The 19,866-nt window shown below is 36.3% G+C and overlaps 1 protein-coding gene across 1 annotated transcript; it reads right to left on the bottom strand.

Moving 5' to 3' along the window:
• Window positions 1-1,253: 1,253 nt before the first annotated feature.
• Window positions 1,254-15,384, bottom strand: LOC123542039 (protein PIF-like). Its single transcript, XM_053531313.1, has 14 exons — window positions 15,327-15,384; window positions 14,853-14,953; window positions 14,001-14,122; window positions 13,051-13,148; window positions 12,244-12,385; window positions 11,623-11,732; window positions 10,835-10,894; window positions 7,818-8,015; window positions 6,210-6,374; window positions 5,172-5,375; window positions 4,482-4,642; window positions 3,523-3,625; window positions 2,505-2,584; window positions 1,254-2,348 (listed from the first exon to the last, which is right to left on the bottom strand). The coding sequence occupies exons 1-14, from the start codon at window positions 15,382-15,384 to the stop codon at window positions 2,298-2,300; spliced, it is 1,653 nt and encodes a 550-aa protein (XP_053387288.1). The 3' UTR covers window positions 1,254-2,297.
• Between the last annotated feature and the right edge of the window lie 4,482 nt (window positions 15,385-19,866).

The raw sequence follows: 19,866 nt of genomic DNA, 5'->3' as shown, positions 1-19,866 counted from the left end.
TTGTTATGACATACGTATCTTCTCATAATATATTATATAAATATTATTAATTTGTTTAGTAACCTGTGTTATGTACACGAGCCGCGCCATGAGAAAACCAACATAGTGGCTTTGCGACCAGCATGGATCCAGACCAGCCTGCGCATCCGCGCAGTCTGGTCAGGATCCATGCTGTTCGCTTTAAAAGCATATTGCATTTGGGGAAACTGTTAGGGAACAACATTTATCCTGACCAGACTTCGCGGATGCGCAGGCTGGTCTGGATCCATGCTGGTCACAAAGCCACTACATTGGTTTTCTCATGGCGCGGCTCATATGTCATTCCTCTTTAGGCTTTACTTTATTGATGAGTCATTGTTTATTGACCTAGTTTTCAGACATCATGTAAATAAGTTTTTTTTCTATAGTGTTCCAGATTTAGGGTGAAACAATTATTTGTAAAGTCTGGATTGTTTTTGGTTTTTTAGAATGTTCTTTTTATTCTTAGTTTACATGAACGTTCTGGAACCTTTCATGATAGTACATTCAATAGGGTCTGACTGATGACAGTTAAAGATATTATTTTAAACTTTCCTGTATTCTTAATAATAAAATTACCCGTTTGAATATTTAACATTTGAAGGAATTGTGGACTTAAAAAGTTATATTTGAAGAGAGGATTTATAATCTTTGGACATACTTAAATACAGTTTTGATTTGTGAATAATTTGGAATTATTACTCCTTGGATTTAAATTTGACCAGGACTATTTTTGCACATTAGATACATGTATTGAGGTATTTGAATTGTTACTTTTAAGAATAAAATTTTGTTATTGTTAATAGTTGCTAGTTTGTTTTTCTGTTACTTTTATTTCCTGTAACAGGCAATTGTTACCCTTTAACGCAACACCTGAATAAAATGTTCAAGCTGGCGTAAGTAAAAAACAGTAACGCAACGAAATACATTAAAATGACGACACGTACCTTATATGAAATTCAGAATTATTAAACAGTAAAGTCTGTATTGTGTAAAAGTTCAATATGTATAAAACGTTTTTAAAATGGGTCAACCGTGTTGTTGTACTTAGAAAATAGACAGGTCCGGTTTAAAGGTTGGCCAGGGCTACGACATGTATTGTATTTTGCCAATGAAATATTTCTATAAAATGCTTTTTCCCCTTCCGTTTGGATCCGCCCATGTTTACAAACACGTTTGTTTATTTTATGGACTGTATGTTGAATATATTTGTTTCGTCCGTTTCGTCCGTTTGCCTTTACTATCTTTATAGGATGTATAGCTGGATATGATTCGCACCGCGGATGGTTCCCAATTCAATCAGGAACTTAGTTGAAAGGTTGTGAAAGTTATGTTAAATTGCTCTCGAGTGTCTTCGTCCTAACTACGAGGCCCGTACTGGTTCTTCACAGGAAAGACGGCTTCGCGTGTGTGGGCACGTTAAAGAACCAGACTGTCTATTCGCAATTTTCTTGGGGCTATATATCACTCTGTCCCTCTGGTCAGATCGCTCTGTGTCTGTGCTAGTAGAGGATGAATTTCTCGCCCTGTGTGGCTGTGTTTGCCACTATGTATACAAAGCGCGTTTGAACGTGTTTATCACGAAAAGGGCGCTATATAAATCTGGTATAATAATAATATTTATAGATGTTGTTCCACTGGAGAGATAGATAGGTTGCCAAAATAAGAAACTCAGACACTTGTTAAACATTTATTCAAATCCTTACAATTCAATGAAAATAATATTAAACTTGAAAATCAATATAAGATAAAGAAAACTGAAAATCTGAGAAGTACGTATACACATTCAAAATATAAAACATCAAAAAAAAAAAGCTTAAAAGGATAATAAAATGTAAAATAATAATAAAATGTTCAGCTAGAAAAAAATACCTAATTGTTGATTTCGAGCACTGAAAATATATTATTTAATTACAGACCTTCTTTGTGGACTATTCATCATTCTATTGAACGGAACAAATTTATATGTGCTAAATTTCAAATCCAGGGTCCAATGATTTAGATCTGGTTTTGGACGCCAGTTGGTTGGTTTCTTGGAACACTCTTGAAATGGACCAATAGCAGGCAAGTTTATATTTTGCTATTAGCCTCCAATGTCTAACACAATTGAACCGAAATAACATATTCGTATATCGGCTGATTTGTCGCTCAGATTTCAGCGTCATACTTAGTCGAGGTTTGACTCGAACTGCCCTCAATATTTTACTTTAATGTTTATCGAAATCAACCATGTCATTTCCTGCACTCTTAAGTATAAGCCGGGAAACATGCCAATATCATCATGCCCTGTACCCTTGCGCATAAGCCGGGAAACATTTATACAGTTGGAACTGAAAAGGAATAAAAAAAGAAATAGATGATAACAAACTCACGCGCTTTTAAAGCCCTTTATGCATATTTTCCAATATAACAGAATACAAGAGGTGAAATTCTAAAAATAGCTCGTTAGATTTTCACGAAGAAAATCTGAAAAAAAATATATGTACCTCGTCGATGTCTCCAGTATAAGAGTTCAACTGGCTCCCGGCTCCAAGAATCATACCGCTTTTCCTTAACAGAATGTCCCCTATAAAGGTAGCAAAACATCTTTAAATTCTTATAAAAGTGTTAACTCTAACACATACAGCAATAAAAATACCCTGGCACATCAGCTGTGTAATAGGTCAATATTTCATCGATATCTAGAATTTTAATCTGAATTTTAAATAAGCGCCTGAGGTGTCTGAATTTTGAGACTTTAACACAATTCAGCCGTTCAATTTCAGAATTGAAGCGGTTTAACTTTTCGGACAATTTTCAAGCGAGCAGATGGTTTTCAAGACCTATTGAAAAAGCTGCCACAAATACCTAAGAAGATAGGACTCATTATTTGGGCACCCGTGGCCAATTGTCTAAGGTCACCTGCCCTTCATCGATGTGGGATCGATATATCGCACGAGGTGTAGAAATCTTCATGTGAGGAAGCCATTCAGCTGACTTATGAAAGGTCAGTTGTTCTAACGCGGTGCCCTCCGCTTATAAAATAATGTTTGGACAGGCACCAACGCTAAAAGCTGGAAAGTTGCAAAATTACCAATAATGTCCCTGTGACATTAAACCCGCTTTTAAAAGATATACATTGATCTATAGTTTTCCATCACTATTGATACAGATTACCAAATGTCACCAAAATGAGTGGCAAGACAGTTACTGTGCACATGATTCTCTGGGGTTTTCACCTGCATACATGCAATTACGGCTAACTAGTCTTGCTACTAGCTTTTTTTCTATTTTTAATACTGTTTTAATTTTATTTTTTTCGATTGTACTACCCCGGTAAATTTCTTGTTAGCTAAAAATGAATATCTTTGATCTGAGAAGAAAGGGGACATAATTTTATAAAATTTGAATATCCTCAGGAGTTATCTCCCATAAACAGAACATAGGGTCACATTCCTGAATAACGGTTGACCTACATCCCTGTCATGTACGTTTTCCTTTTATTATTATTTTTTTTAATCTTACCGCTCAGCGGTGCCGACTGCACCAGTACAGGATCTGTTCCGTCATCAATTATACCATACAACATACTGCCATCATAGATATATGTTGCTTCATTCCAAATATTCTAGAAATAATAAAAAAAAAAAAGAAACATGTATACACTCCAACATGTGCGAACACTGTCCATCCGACTCCTGTCCATCCGACTCCTAAAGATAACTATTTTTTTTACTTCGGAAGTTTCAGTCTGTGAATAATGACCGCCAACAAATAAAGGTCACTTTTCGGCTCTCCCAAACATGGTCTGTTTTACAGGTATGACTATACATGATAATGACATGTGTGGAAAAATAAAACTTCACAGAGAAATACTAGAATTTTGAAATAATGGAAAATGCTTCGTATGATATACGATTTAAATGGTTGGGTTTACATCTAGGCAGATTTTTTTTGCCATCCGTTAACATGGTAAATGGTATTCACTTAAGAAAACAGAATATTCAACGATCGCAGCAAACGGACTTAACAACTTTAAGATTAAAACAAACCTTTTTTTGGCGGTCATTATTCACCGATTTAAACTGCAATGTTTTGAAAAAGTGTCCAAAAGTAGTATTGTTAATCCGATCATCTGAATTGGGGACCATAGTTCAGACAGTAATACAGATTACAACAAACTCGCCATATGGACAGCGTCATAGAACGGCTGATTACCTAATATTAAGGGAAATGAGGATTTAAAAAAGGTTTATAGAATGCCAGCCTCACATTAACCAACAATTTCAACTTAAGGTAGTGGACCCGTAGTGACATTGAGTAATTCACGTTCTCTCCGTATGCGCTTTCGACATTCTTCGGTTTTTTACGGAGAGTCGCGTGCGCGTTCAGCTCCGTTTACGTCCGAAGAATGCCGAATTGTATAACGGGAGTCGTGACGTAATCGTACGGAAATTGCCATATGTTATTTCGAGGGCACTTACCGGATTTCTCAGCGGTATGGTAACTTGCTGTGTATCGAGGGTTGTGTCTGTTGAGAAGACGACCATAGTGACGACAGAGGACCTCACCACCCTTATAGAGATGCTTGAACTCTCCCCTTTACTGGAGATACAGTTGGTCAGTAGAGCTTCATTGCTTTGTCCTGTAATGTACATTTTTACGCATTTATACTTAAAATATATTACTTCAAGGAGTAAAATGAACATGAACATGTGTACATGTAGTTCGTAAAAAGTATGTAAAAACTTAAAAAAGATATGATATGTTTTTTAAGTCATGCAGTCTCTCTGCTGCAGAAATTTCTACAAATCAATTAACCAAAACTATGAATATTAACCTTTTTTACGCCCTATGGTGAATTTATTTGGTCTTTTCCATAGCCTTGCTATGGGCTCGGCTAAAATAGAGGCAAAACTACACACAAAAAAGGCTGGATATGTATCTACTGTTCTGTAAAATCAGAAATTGTCACAAGACTTAAGATCGACGTATTTAGTACTGTAACTGGTTCGCGTGGTAGAACGCCAGCTTGTGACAATTTAGAGCTATTTCTAGTAATAAAACTACTTCTGGGAATTTTCATTTCCGCAATATATGGGCAGTTATTGAATATGGCGGAAACAAATCCCTCGCTAAATTTTCTGATTAGACAGTAATTCTGTTTTCATTACCTGATGCAGCCGGCAGGAAACGGATTCGAAGGACCAGCTTTTTTCCGAAAGTGTCCATAGAAAACCTATAAATGTTCACCATTCCATTTCCATTGAACTGCGCATGTCCGTCTATGACGTCAACAAATTCTGTGCCGGCGTAAGCGTGTCCTGCCGAGTCCTCGAACCCGTTCTCAAAAGTGAAGTTGGCAGTAGGGTTGCAATCTTAAATTTTCGTAAAGAGCAAAATATAAATGAGCCGCGCCATGAGAAAACCAACATAGTGGCTTTGCGACCAGCATGGATCCAGACCAGCCTGCGCATCCGCGCAGTCTGGTCAGGATCCGTGCTGATCGCTAACGGTTTTTCTAATTGCAATAGACTTTGAAAGCGAACAGTATGGATCCTGACCAGACTGCGCGGATGCGCAGGCTGGTCTGGATCCATGCTGGTCGCAAAGCCAATATGTTGGTTTTCTCATGGCGTAGCTTATATAGTTGTAAAAAAGAAAAAGAAATTATTTTAAGATGTTAAGTGTTAAGATAAACTAATTCGATCGCATCTTCTTAATGATCGAATACACCATTTATTACAAACAAAATGAAATGCAGTAATTAAGCATATTTCACCATTACCTGTTTGAGTTTTTCAATAGCCGCAATTTTGTGGAAACAGCAACTCAAGTTAATGTGGCGGACCCGTAATGTTAATCGGCAATTTCGGCAATTTCCGTGCGATTACGTATCATCTTATGCTGTTTCGGAAAAAGCGATTTCTCATAATAAGCAAAGAATGCCGATATCGGGTGCAGTGCCCTTACGTAATCGAACGGAAAATACCGACTGTCAGTTTATGAGTCTATCACCTTAAATCAGGACTAAAGTACAATATTACATATGTTTTTCTTAAAAAAATTACAGTTGATTGTAGAGTGATTGCCTGAATTCACAAGAAATAAATATACGGCTTTTGCGCATCTTCGCTGTGCATCAGTTTCATCGTGTGGCAGTTAAAACTGTCTTCATGCCTTAATTTCTAAAATTACTCTTTAAAGTTTACCGTCAAGTTTTCCAGTCTGAGGCCTTGTATCATGCTTATCGCACATGCAACTGTCCACGTTGAAGACTGTTCCAGGGGCACAAGGCCGTGTCTTATTGGTATGACCTTCACCTTCATACTGTATGTAGTAACGATCATCGCCAGGGAAAGGAATACTATCACATTCTGAAACATAATGCAAGTTAAGGTTACCGTATTGGATCCGTAATGACGATCGGCAATTTCCGTTAATTTCCGTATTCACCGTATGCAGTTTCGGCATTCACCGATTGTCACCGATTGTTACATTAAAAGCCACTCTCTGTTATGACTGAAGTATTCCGAATATGGATTCTACGAAAAATAGGCGCACAGAAATTGCAGATTGCCATTGCGGGTCCAGGGCTTAAATTATAAACTCTAAAAAGAAAACAAATCTGCGCATTTTATACAAAAAACTAACATACAAAAGGAAGCCCACTTTGGGTGCCATTTTGTACAATTTCAAAACTTGTTAATCTTCTGAAATCAAACTATTTTCGGCGTGGTGTATTAAGCGAGATTTTATGACCTTGTATGACCTTATGCCGCCTGGATAATGTACCAATCGGATTGCTTGGTAAGGTATTCTCGGTATTTTCAGCCATAATGAGAGATTTTTTAAGAGTGGCGCTGTTTGGAGGAAAGGCTGAAAATGCTTCACTTTGAGTCATGTGTGACACTGAGTGAAATGACAACGCGTTCGTCATCTATAACCTCTATAAGTACAGCACCATCGGGTTGTATGCGTACCACTTAAACAGGTGTGTGTAACCAAATATTCATCTGCTCATCCGGGCATATTTCTGTTTTGTTAAGTTTTCTTGTTAAGTTATTTCTGTTTTGTTAAGTTTCGTTTCCTTAAGTTTTGTTTTTACAAAAAGGTTATTTGTTTTATACAGTCATTAACTCTTACCCTGCATTACATCAACAATTTCTAACCAATGCAAATCATTATTAACCTGCAACAACATGTCCGATACTGTTAAATTTTAGACTCTAAATTTTAAATTAATCTTTCCGGTGAAAACAGTACTACATTCTGAATGATAGACAAATTTGGTAATAATCTGAAGTAGGGTTAGTGTTCATGTTGCTTCCAACAATTCCAGAAATAAAGTATAGAACGTATTTCAATATTGTTTGCTTACTGTTACCATCTTTTAAGCACCAAAGGCTCAAAGTGAGCTTTTGTGATTATTTAGAGTCCGTCGTATGGCCCTCCACAATATCTAAACACAGTTTACTGTCCTCATTTATACAAAACTTCACAGAGGCCCCTTTCAACATTGCCAAAAGATTTAAAATACAGGTTTCTGCCCATAAATAACTTGTGCTTCAGTTACATCACGCCGACCATCTTTTTTAAAGATATTTCTTGTTCAGTCATATATTCTGCTCGGAAATATCTCTTTAAATGTTCACTAATTAGTACAGTGGAATCATTTATAACATTCCACAAATAAATTAATCGATGCAAAGACATTTAAGGTTAAATGATAACAGATATTTTGAGTTTGCATACCAACGTAGTATTTTGTATGGCGTGACTTTAATAATTTTGGAAGCTGAACTTGATTTATTACTTACCTAGCGGATGAATCAAGTGATTATCATCTCCATCACACGTGTCCATACACGTGGGATCTAAGACACACCCCGTTCCAGCAACGTAGGCGTGGTTTGTCTGACAACAAGCGCGCATGCTCCGTTTGTTGACACACATAACGTAACCGCTGCACAAATCCTCTACATCATAGGATACCACACCGTCTGTCAAACATGGGTCTGTGGAAAAGAAGAAGTTAGCAGACAAATGACAAAAACAAACAAGTTTAAATCGTTCATTGACTGTTGTAACTGTACAACAGGCTGAGCAGAGAATAGTCCAAGTTTTATTGACAATTCCTATTGAACTGCTCAAGACTTGATAATTATAACCAAATGGAAATAAATTATAAACGATAATGCTAACGGTTAAATCTAATATAAACTAATGTGTCTTAAATGAGCGTCCGGGGCCGAACGGTTAATTAATAACTTCGAATCACTTGCCACCTACATTTGATGGTTCTACCAAGTAATCCACTCGTGTCTGATATAAGGCCCATTGAGGGGCCTGGAGCATGGGGCCTGTAGTCTCAACCCACAATTAAATCTGGAAGTATTTACTTTGGCCTAAGTTGTGTCTGTGTGACTTAAAAACCCAACACAAAAAAGTCAAATAGCGAGCCCGGCACAAAAAGTGCTTTCACAGAAGCGTTTATAAACAAAAAAAGGACTAGTCAACCGACCAGAATCTTTAAAATATTCGACTGACAATGATACAATGTGAATCTTACAGAGGTATTCCAAAGTTAGTACACTACTTACCGAGATCACTCCGACACGTTCCGGCTTACAACATGAAATATATACACTACTTACCCATTCCCGCATACCAGAGGTCTACCATAGTTCCCCGGATGAACGTTTTTGAGGAACATCTGATGGATCAGAATGTACTTACCAAGGTCACATTCGACATGTTCCGGCCTTCTGCATGTGGAATAATACTGATCCCAAAACAGACCGTCTCGGCATTTTCTGTAAATGTATGTGCGGTTTCCGTTTTCGTCGGCGATGATTTCTATATATTTCTCACAGCTATGGGGATGTTTCATAAAGCCATGCGTGTCGTCAATCATACAGTCAGGGCAGTCATAATCTGTAAATGTGTCGTGCCATGAGAAAACCAACATAGTGGGTTTGCGACCAGCATGGATCCAGACCAGCGCAGCCGCGTAGTCTGGTCAGGATCCATGCTGTTCGCTTTCAAAGCCTATTGCAATTAGAGAAACCGTTAGCGAACAGCATGGATCCTGACCAGACTGTGTGAATGCGCAGGCTGGTCTGGATCCATGCTGGTCGCAAACCCACTATGTTGGTTTTCTCATGGCACGGCTCATGTTATTTTCGGTCAGTAAGATTTTTGATATACGGAGCGATCGGTGGATCACCCGAGCAGCGTATCGAGCCTGCTTTTTAAGTTAACCTATCATATATCATGTGAGATTACAAAATGTACTTGGTGTTTATTAAAAAAAAAAAAGAACGGTATAAATAAGTCATTCTGGGTTATAATTTTAGTAGAAAAACAAAGTGTTTGTTTATATTGTGCAACAGGAAGTTCATCCACTCAACCCTGTGGTTGTGGGGTTACGACCACACATTCTCTTATGTCACCAGTACACGTTTTCCCAGGAAGCGGATTCGACAGTGGTTCAAATAAGTTCCCAGCAAGCATGACTACATCGGCCCGATATAGGTATAATGTCGGAATGTCGGCAAAATGTGCCGATGTAGGGCCGACGTCGGGCCGTTGTGAGTGAGTGAGTGGGTTAGGTTTTACAGAGAATCCACACAAAATGATCATATATCGCCGAGATCGGACCGTTGAACTGCCGCAAAATATTGAAATCGGTAGATCGACATCAATCAGTGTAACTATTTCGTAAGTCGGATTGACATCGGGCCGATATTGGATTCTCTAATATAGCTATATTTTTCAAAATATTATTGATAAACGTGAAAATGTAATCTAATTGTTTATGTGTGCTATTTTATTAAGCAAATATGATGTATGCCAGAATTAATCAAACTAGGTTCCAAACAAAATTTGTAGACGGTATTTATCAACATTTTATTTTATATGTAATAAAGGGAGGTTATAATTAAGATGCATTTTTATTTTATGTAGAATGCCGCCGTAGAAAAATTTATATTTACAAAAAAAAAATGAAAATGTTTTTAAAAATTCTAATTGAACAATTTTAATAGTGTTAAGAATATACAGAAAACTTACGTAACTGTATAAAACATGTAGTATATATATGTAGTTGTGAAAAATATTATATCAATAAAATCAAATAACCATCATAAACAGGATGCGAGACACATCTGTTCTCAAGTAAATTACTCTGATAATTTATAAAGTGTATATTTGAAGAAAACTTTGATGAAGCACTGTGTGTCACACTATTTCGCGACAACGATATATCGGGCCGTTATCGTTTTGATGTTGGCCAAATATCGTTTGTCAATGTCGGACCGATGTCATTATGATCTTGGCCCGATATCGTCTGCCGACGTCGGGCCGACATCATTCCTATTTGCAGCCGTTATTGAAGCCGATATCGGGCCGTTATAGATTGCTGGCTGGGTTTAAGGCTTTCATCAAACAAGTTAGTGTGAAATAATTAATATTCGTGGGGGACTAATTTTCGTGGATTTTGTGGTTGAATCAATCCACGAAATTTAATCCCAACGAACAAATAAAATTCCCATTCATTTTATGTTCAGAAGTTGAAATACACGAATTCATATCCCCACGAAATTACCGTTTTGACAAAAACCACGAAATTTCATGCCCACGTTCGAATTACACCAGGAAGTGATACTAATCTGTGATCCTTTTTAGGCGTAAATGGACGCAGTAAACTTGAATATCCTTAAGTAGGTCATTTTGCGAAAGTGTATCAATCGACAAGACAATACACGGTAAAACCCTTCTTTGTTCATATAAAAGAAAATCTTAAAAGTGTTAGAATAGTCGTAGAAAAACTTACCTTTCAGGCTGTCACTTTCAGGCGTGGTAGGCGCTTCCGTTGATATGGTAGTAGTTATCACTGCGTATAATAAAATGTAATAGAATAGAGGAATAGTGGAACAAAATGAGACATATGTATAAAATAACGTAAGCATATTGATAGGCCTTGTATCATGACATTTTATTTCTTTGAAGGAATTCAGAAAATTGAAATACATGGACTATTATAACGAACAAGGTGTACTTGCAAGAAAACCATTTCTGTCTAGTATCCTATCTGGACCATTTTCGCCTTTTTTCCTTCTGCTCTGGCAGACAAGATCATTTCCCAGTTTTGTTTTAGGACGTATATCTACTCTCAAAAATAGTTCTTGTGCCGTATCATTGAAGAAGTCTATTGCGTCACCGTGTGGCAATATGCAAGTGAAATTTGTTAATATTTTACCGTCATCTCAAGCTTTCCCTAGATTTGAATTACCCATTCTTCGTCTATTAACCTTAATTTTATTGCACGTGCGGAGCGGACGCAGTGGTTAAGTGGTAACAATGTCTATCTACGAAACCAGAGGTCATGCGTTCGAGTCCCGGCTCCTCGAACATAAATACAATAATTGGGATAACAGTCTCGTATTTTACTCCTGGCGCACCAAAGAACCAGGGAAGCTTCTCGAGTCGGAACATCTACTTTATCTTTCACCACCCTCCTACTAACATTACTTGCAGTCTGTCGCCAATATGGGTTACCGGTGCAGACAATAAATAAGATTACAAACAATCAAATTTACACGTTTCTGTTTGCTAACATACCAATACATATATATTCCTTGACAGCATCCTGGATCGTCTTGACCACACCCATTATCTGGTCTGTCTCATACACGGAGGTGGGCGAGCTGGCAATATTGTACAGTTCCGGTCTGAAAAACCGGGAAAGCAAATTATGCTATGGACTTTCATGAATATAGGCGCGTTTTTATCATATTAATCAAAATCAATTTTAGTCTAAACTTCACTACGACATTCACCTTTGATCTACGGATACTCAACACCCTCGAGATAATTTAAACTATTCACATGCAATCATCCTAAAATGTTTGGCAGTCCTAGGCGTATTCTCCAGGTATTGTTTGGTGAGATGACTGTAACCTTAATCTTTTCTCTACTTACCCCTTAAATAATAAGGGTCATCTACTGACCACAAAATATATAATTTGCATTTAATTAAAAAGTTATTAACCCTGCAGAATACACCTTATATAATGTAATCTGAAATTTAATAAAGTATAAAAACTCAGAACACAGAATAAAGTGATCTAGAACTGTGAGGCAGATTAAAACACGTTAAATAGTTGTTAAACTAACAATACTTTCTCATGAAATGCATCCATGATAGTTTTATTTTGCCCTAATAATAAGAAAAAAGGGTACCTAAAGATGTTGTCTCCAACACCAATGGCAATCATATTAATACCCTCGTCACGTGCTGCGCGTGCCTGTTGCGCAGTCGCATTTATGTTTACAGATTTACCGTCCGTGATCACAATGCCAACTTTCGTGACGTCATCGCGACCTATGGTGGAAATCAAATTTAATTATCATTAATATTATTATCAAAACTATTATTGTTATATTATTATTATCATTATTATCATCATCACCATCTTCTTCATCATCTCTTTGAAATCCTGTGCCGCATGGCATGACTCACGGGAAAACTCTCCGAAATAAGAATTCATTTTGAGATGTCCAAATACATGAATCATATACTGCTAGTCTTGAGGCATGGTAACATGTTACATAAAGTGTTATTATTATCACTACTACCATCAAAGAGCTATAAATATATAATTACTATAACTTCATTTTTATTGTAGACTATTCCAGATCAGTCGATTAAACATAGAATGCCAGATCCAAACTTTTCTCTTAATAAGATGGTAAGGGGGCGGGGCGGATTTATTTTTTTTCATTGTTATCTCTGATAATTTATCATTTATTTGTAGAATAGGCACAAAATGATAACAAAAAAAAAAAAAAATACAAAATATTGTATGCATTAGATATATAACTGTAACATATGTCAATTGAATAAACAAAAAAAAAAGACATTAGCAAAGTTAAGGATAAATAAATTATGTAGCAATGTTGATTTTTATTGAGAAAAATATCAAAGTTGGAGAGGTAAAGAATACTGGTAGGGAGGTAATTTACTATGACCTTAGTTACAAATGTTACCTCGATCAGCGAACTCCTTCCTCATTTCTTGGATAGCTTTAAAAGTGGCGGTTCCAGACCTTGTCCGTTGGAGAGTTTCTATACGTTTTTCAAAAAGTCTGAAAAAGAGGTCATAATAAAGTTTTTTTGAGCCATATAATAGACATGTATAAGACTTACTGAAGTGTTGCTCACTTGTTGGGTAAAATGCTAATCTTCGACACAGACGGACGGACCCATATCATATACACTTAACTTCAAATTATTAGGTGATACAAAAATCCAAAAATCAAAATTGAAGGTTATTCTGTTTGTTATTTCCGAACATGCTCAGAATTATACATTAACCCTTAGCCTGCTAAATTTTTAAAATGGACATGTCCATCATTCAACTTGGGCAATACCATTTATTACTCGAAGGGGTGTTTACTCAAAAAATTTACTGACTGAATAGTGAACAGTGCAGACCATGATCAGACTGCACGGATGTGCAGGCTGATCTTGATCTGCACTGGTCGCAAAGGCAGAATTACTTGCCGCCAGCAGGATAAAGGTTAAAGAATCAAGGTATATGAAGCGAATTTATATATGTTTATAAATGTTCGAACACATGCCATGCTAAACTATTCTAACGCCAGGATTTGCACAAAATTGCCTGATCGATAGCTTCAGACTCCTCAAATATTGAAATGAACTACATTTTCAAATGCATTCCTTGTATGACACATCTGTTCATGTAAAATGAAATGCTACGAGATTTCATTAATTTACTAAAGGCTAAAATAAGCTTTTATCATTTTGCTTAACTGTGTTTCATGTTCTTTCACATTTCGTTATTTATTTTTTATAGAGTTAAATCACATTTTAAGAGAGGTTGATGATGAATTCTTGTGAAAACGATATAAAATGATGTAATTAGACAAGATATTAGGAACTCCGGTTCGGGATTGGTAATAACTTTTACACCTTACCTGTACTTCATCTTAAAATCTAAAGTTGGGCCCATAAGTTCGATACGGTCGTAGACGTCTGTTCCAAACACGTTGGCCCCCACGTGAATACGGTCTTTTTCAACGGCAAATGCTCTTAACACCTGTGAATTTGAAGAAAAAAAGTTTTATTATTTGTGTTCAGTAGGGCAGAATTATAATTCGATAAAACGCGATCTCCAAAAGCTGAACATTTCCTTAAGTACGTCTAGAAAGTCGGCTCCATCGAATGATACAGCGGGCTTATTTCGAAGTAAGTGTTCTCTCGAAGTTTCAGCAATGATCTTTACATTCTCCAGATATTCTGCTTCGGCCATGTCAACAGAAATGTCACATAAATTATGAAATTTACTTGGCAATTTTTTATCTGATTTATATAATTATCTAACCTGAAGTTATTTTTAATGATGTTTAAAAATACCCGGAGATTTTAACAATATATGCCTTATTCAGACAGCTGAATCCAGAGCTGTGTCCGTTTAAAGTTTTTTTTTTCTGGAGCCAAGAAACAGCAGTACAATACAAATATATCATTACACGCCTTCTTATATAAATCACTGATAATAACCTGTCTATTTTCGAAATAAGTTTGCTGGGCTAAAATCAGGACCGGAAAAAATATCTGTGAACATTTGTTTCTGATACCATGTAAATAAACATTTACTGAACCGACTGCCGGTCAATAAGAGTATAAGCGTAACTTACCTGAATTATGAAGGCTTTACTAGCTGCAAAGTCTTCGTCAGACAGACTGTCAGAACCATCAATGACGAAAAATAAATTAAATATTTACCGAATCGACTGCCGGTCAATAAGAGTATAAGCGTAACTTACCTGAATTATAAAGGCTTTGCTAGCTGCGAAGTCGGCGTCAGACAGACTGTCAGAACCATCAATGACGAAAAATAAATCCGCTTTCACGTCGCAATCACGGTCTGAAAATTATGGAATCATGGGTAAATTTATACGCGTGTCACCAAAGACAAAAAATTCGTAAAAATTATTAATATTTCGTTGGAAGCAGAGAACGTGAAATCAGAATAAATATAACAAATAAATTCTTTAAAAAAATCTACCTTTTAACGACTTTATTCTTTAACAAAGTTTACTATAATAACGTGTTCTTGTTTATTAAATCGCGTAAATTAAGAAAAAAAATCAATTTTTACGGCTGAGCATTACATTACCAAGTTTAATGAATAAATTAAGATGCTGTTGATTAAGCGTTCAGTGATTTAAACACTGATTTATACTTATCAAAATGATTTTATATAGTTATATTATTTATGGAAAAGAATTTATTGTTACCTAATGCGATTGCTACAGCTGCGAAATACAGCAATACGCCAAATGCACGACAGATCATTTTCGCACTTATAGACACAATAATTCCTGAAAATCTAGTCTATATACGCAAAATTCGAAAAACGACACCTTTTCAACTACAGAACAAGATCCACCTAACACCTTTTGCCGATTAATATGCTCTGAACTTTTGTGAACGTTGGGATATCTGTAAATCTTTAACAAATTGCCTAAAGAAAAAAGGACGAAAAATGTCTCCTTGCCGCAGTCCACCTGTTTAATCTATCGGAATGGTCATAGTTCAAATAACCAATAATTAACATATGAATGTATATTGTTTCTTTGTGATTTATCTATCAAATCGAGATTGTTACTAAAATTTTAAGGTATTTTAGTGCAATGGGCGGTACAAATACCTTTCCATATCATGTTTATGAAGGGTACTGGGTTTATTAGTAAAAGTCACGTTTTCTGGGTCAATCCAAATCATCTTTGCATTACATATAAGCTGAACAGGAATTAGAAAACCCTTTCCTTACACTGAAACTTATTTTGAGTCTTACATTAATGATATCAAATAAACTAAATATTGAGAAATATATGTGTTTTGTTATTGAACAATGACAAAATGACACGGTCAGTAAATCTTTTTCGAATGCATGCATTTGCTAAAAATTGAAATTTCTTTTAAAAATCTAAAAGAGAAAAAGAGTTAAAAGTGTAAAAGTGTATCAGTTCCATTAATTTGGTGTTTTTAATCAAATTAGTGTTGCTTTGAATCACCAGTATACTTGTATGCGTACGTGTAGGATTACGTTCTTTATTTCAAAAGCACGTCTGCGTTGTAAAAAACAATAAATGAGCCGCACCATGAGAAAACCAACATAGTGCGTTTGCGACCAGCATGGATCCAGATCAGCCTGCGCATCCGAGCAGTCTGGTCAGGATCCATGCTGCTCGCTTTCAAAGCCTATTGCAATTAGAGAAACAATTAGCGGACAGCATGGCTCCTGACCAGACTGCTCGGATGCGCAGGCTGGTCTGGATCCATGCTGGTCGCAAATGCACTATGTTGGTTTTCTCATGGTGCGGCTCAAAAAAATAAAAACATTTTCAGTCAATTCAGCCGTACACGTTTTAACGTGTTTGTTAAACCAAAATATGAAACTTCAAAAGTAGAGATTTACCTGAAGAGAGCAACTGGACATTTTAGCACACGCTTTGAAGCCAATCTGTTATTTAATTGGTAAAATGCGTTCAATAAATAAATAATACATAAGGATAAAAACTTAATTAAGTATATATACATAAACAATAAATACATACGGGTTGATACAAAGGGATAAATACACATAGATAAATACATAGGGATATATAGATAAGAAAAAAATACAGATAGGGAGAGATACATATTTCAGTGGCCCAAGAGTGTCATGTTTAAAACACCTATACGCGGAACTCTTATATATATCCCACAGCTAGTAATGGTAGTTGGAGGAGATGGGACTCGAACTAACTGCCCTTGGTTTCGTAGTCAGGTAGTGTTTCCACTGGACCATTTCGACCGCTATGAACATATATTTTCAAGGGTATTTTAAGTATTTTGAATTGATTAAACGGATAATAATTTTATTGAACATGGACACTCATATTGATTCATATTTCATCAAAGATTTATAGTAGTGAAATGCAAAATTAGTGTGTGATATAATCTATAAAGATATGGCCCTTGGGTGGTTTTCGCGTACCATGATACACAGGAGTTAGTCATTTTCTGATCGTATCAAGTGCGATTTTCGGTCTGAACGTATGGCTTCGAGCAGTAATTGTTATAAATATTAAATACACATTAGTAGTTGCTGTCATAATTTAGATTTTGCGGCTTCTTTGTCAGTTTTGCTATCCGGTTCTCACTCTAGTACAAGACGAAAATTCGCACCGGTACTACATGCAGTTATTCCAAATAAAATACGAAAACGTGACCTTTAAGGTACCAATTCATTTCACTTATATTAATCATGAAATACATAAAGTTTAAGACATCGTTTTCAGTACTTAAAAGCATTTCAGTAATCTATGATCTCGTATGTTTAGTTAGCATATATTTCGTGTGGGTGCCAATGCACGTCAGTACGTGCTTGAAATAAGAAAATACGTAAGAAAATAGTTCTATAGATTTTTTTTTATGCTTGTTATTTTTTTGTTGGGGTTAACGTAACACCGACACAGTTATATGTTATGGCGAATTTTCAGCTTTACATGGTGGCGGAAGAGCCCAGGTGCCTCTCCGTACACTGTTTCATCACAGGCGAGCACCTGGGTAGAACCACCGACCTTTCGTAAAAGACAGCTGTAGGACTTCCTAACTTGAAGATTTCAACGTCCCAAAAGAGGCTCGAACCCAAATCGGTGAGGGGCAAGTAACTTGAAATAAGCCCGAGACCTTGACCACCCGGTCACGGGGAGCCCAACTCACCTGTAGATGTTGAAATATTGTTTTAAAGCTATATGCTCGACTAATGTTGATCAACCGGTGAACAATGTTTCAAAGTTATAATTTTAACAGTATTTAAGTCAAGTGGGGTTTAACAAAAATTTAACCTTCTAAGTACTAAAGGGCCGTAATTCTAATAACAAGAGCTGTCGGAGGACAGCAACGCTCGACTATTCAACAGCCTTGTCAATTGAATGAATACAAAAGTTGAAAAAGGGGCATAATTTTGTAAAATGCAAAGTAGAGGTATTGAACCTCTGTACTGCATGTCATATCATGACAGTGAACAAGAGTGTGAAGTTTCAATCCTTTCCAATTTGTGGATACTGAGATACCAGCTTACATACAAAAACTTAACAAAAAACTGCTAAGTCAAAGGGGCATAATTTTGTAAAAATGCCAAGTAGAGTTATGGGACCTTCACAGTGCATGTTAGATCATGACAGTGAACAAGTGTGTGAAGTTTCAATCCATCCTAATTAGTGGATACTGAGATATCAGATTACATACAAAAATTTAACCAAAAACTGCTAAGTCGAAAAAGGGGCATAATTTTGAAAAAAAAGAGAGTAGAGTTATGGGACTTGCTTAGTGCATGTCAGATCATGATAGTGAACAAGTATGTGAAGTTTCAATCCATTCCCATTAGTAAGTACTGAGATACCAGCTTACATACAAAACCTTAACCAAAAATTTCTAAGTCGAAAAAGGGGCATAATTTTGTAAAAAAGCAAAATAGAGTTATGGAACCTGTGCAATGTAGATCAGTTTATCACAGTGAATAAGTGTGTGAAGTTTCAATCCATTCCCACAAGTGGTTACTGAGTTACCAGCTTACATACAAAACCTTAACCAAAAATTTCTAAGTCGAAAAAGGGGCATAATTTTGTAAAAAAGCAAAATAGAGTTATGGAACCTGTGCAATGTAAGTCAGTTTGTCACAGTGAATAAGTGTGTGAAGTTTCAATCCATTCCCACAAGTGGTTACTGAGATACCAGCTTACATACAAAACCTTAACCAAAATCGGGACGCGGACGCGGACGCCGACGCATGGGCGAGTGCAATAGCTCACTATTCTATGAATAGTCGAGCTAAAAATGTAGGCGAGAGTAACGGCTCTTGGTAAGTGATCAAGTGATGACAAAATCATTCCTCGAAAATCAAATTTGTTCATAATGAATAAAACTTATATACCGAAATACAGGACAGTGGTGTTAGGCTAGAATTTTCTTAATACAGGTGGCCAACTCACATGACTTTTGGATATCCTAGACACGGAGAAAATTTCCCGATTCAGGCACTGACGGATTTTCAAAAGATAAAGAGCGTTGGATATAGGAAAATTGGTGCTTTCCTTGGTATAAAACGTCTGCAATCACTCCTCTGGACTTTTCTCTAACATTTCGCCAAACTACGGAAGTGTGTACGGATTAGATAGAACGTTTGTCCAAGAAAAGCAGTAGGGCGAAGCGTTTGAGAAAAGTTCTGAAAACTGATGGAAGATGCCTTGTGCGGAGGAAAGCACTCATTATAGTCAGAAAACATACCCAAACTAAAATAAACAAACCACAATAAATCCTAAATGTAAAAGTTGCAATGTACCCACAAAAGAGTCAAAATTTGGTTGTACTGTTTTCTGCAAAAATACAAAAGAAACTGAGTGTAGAATAAATGAAGTATTTTTAAACAATTACTTTGCTGTTTTCAATTATGTGACAGCACTTAACTGGGCGTTTTTGTGAAATTACCTACATGTTCGATGCTTTTAACCTCAAGAAGGAAACTATTTTGATGTATTAAGTTATACAAGAGATTACTAGTATCATACTAATGAATCTGAAATTTAACCACATGGGTTCGTTTTGGTTTGGGTACATTTTGACTTAACCACGTGCGTACGTCTTAATTTGGGTACATTTTGACTTAACCACGTGGGTAAGTTTTGTTTTGGGTACATTTTGACTTAACCACGTGGGTACGTTTTGGTTTGGGTACATTTTTGACTTAACCACGTGGGTACGTTTTGTTTTGGGTACATTTTGACTTAA

This window comes from Mercenaria mercenaria, chromosome 19 (assembly GCF_021730395.1).
Source record: "Mercenaria mercenaria strain notata chromosome 19, MADL_Memer_1, whole genome shotgun sequence".
Classification (NCBI taxonomy): Eukaryota; Metazoa; Mollusca; class Bivalvia; order Venerida; family Veneridae; genus Mercenaria; species Mercenaria mercenaria.
The sequence above is the reverse complement of the archived record's forward strand: the minus strand, read 5'-3'. Positions and strand labels throughout refer to the sequence as shown.

What these genes read in the sequence shown, in the direction of transcription:
- LOC123542039 (XM_053531313.1), bottom strand. Translation starts at nt 15,384, where the DNA reads ATGATCTGTCGTGCATTTGGCGTATTGCTGTATTTCGCAGCTGTAGCA. An exon ending in GAAGGAGTTCGCTGATCGAG is followed by an intron (nt 12,386 to 13,050) that starts GTAACATTTGTA and finishes TTTCCACCATAG; the next exon opens with GTCGCGATGACGTCACGAAA. An exon ending in TTTCCTGCCGGCTGCATCAG is followed by an intron (nt 4,643 to 5,171) that starts GTAATGAAAACA and finishes TGTACATTACAG; the next exon opens with GACAAAGCAATGAAGCTCTA.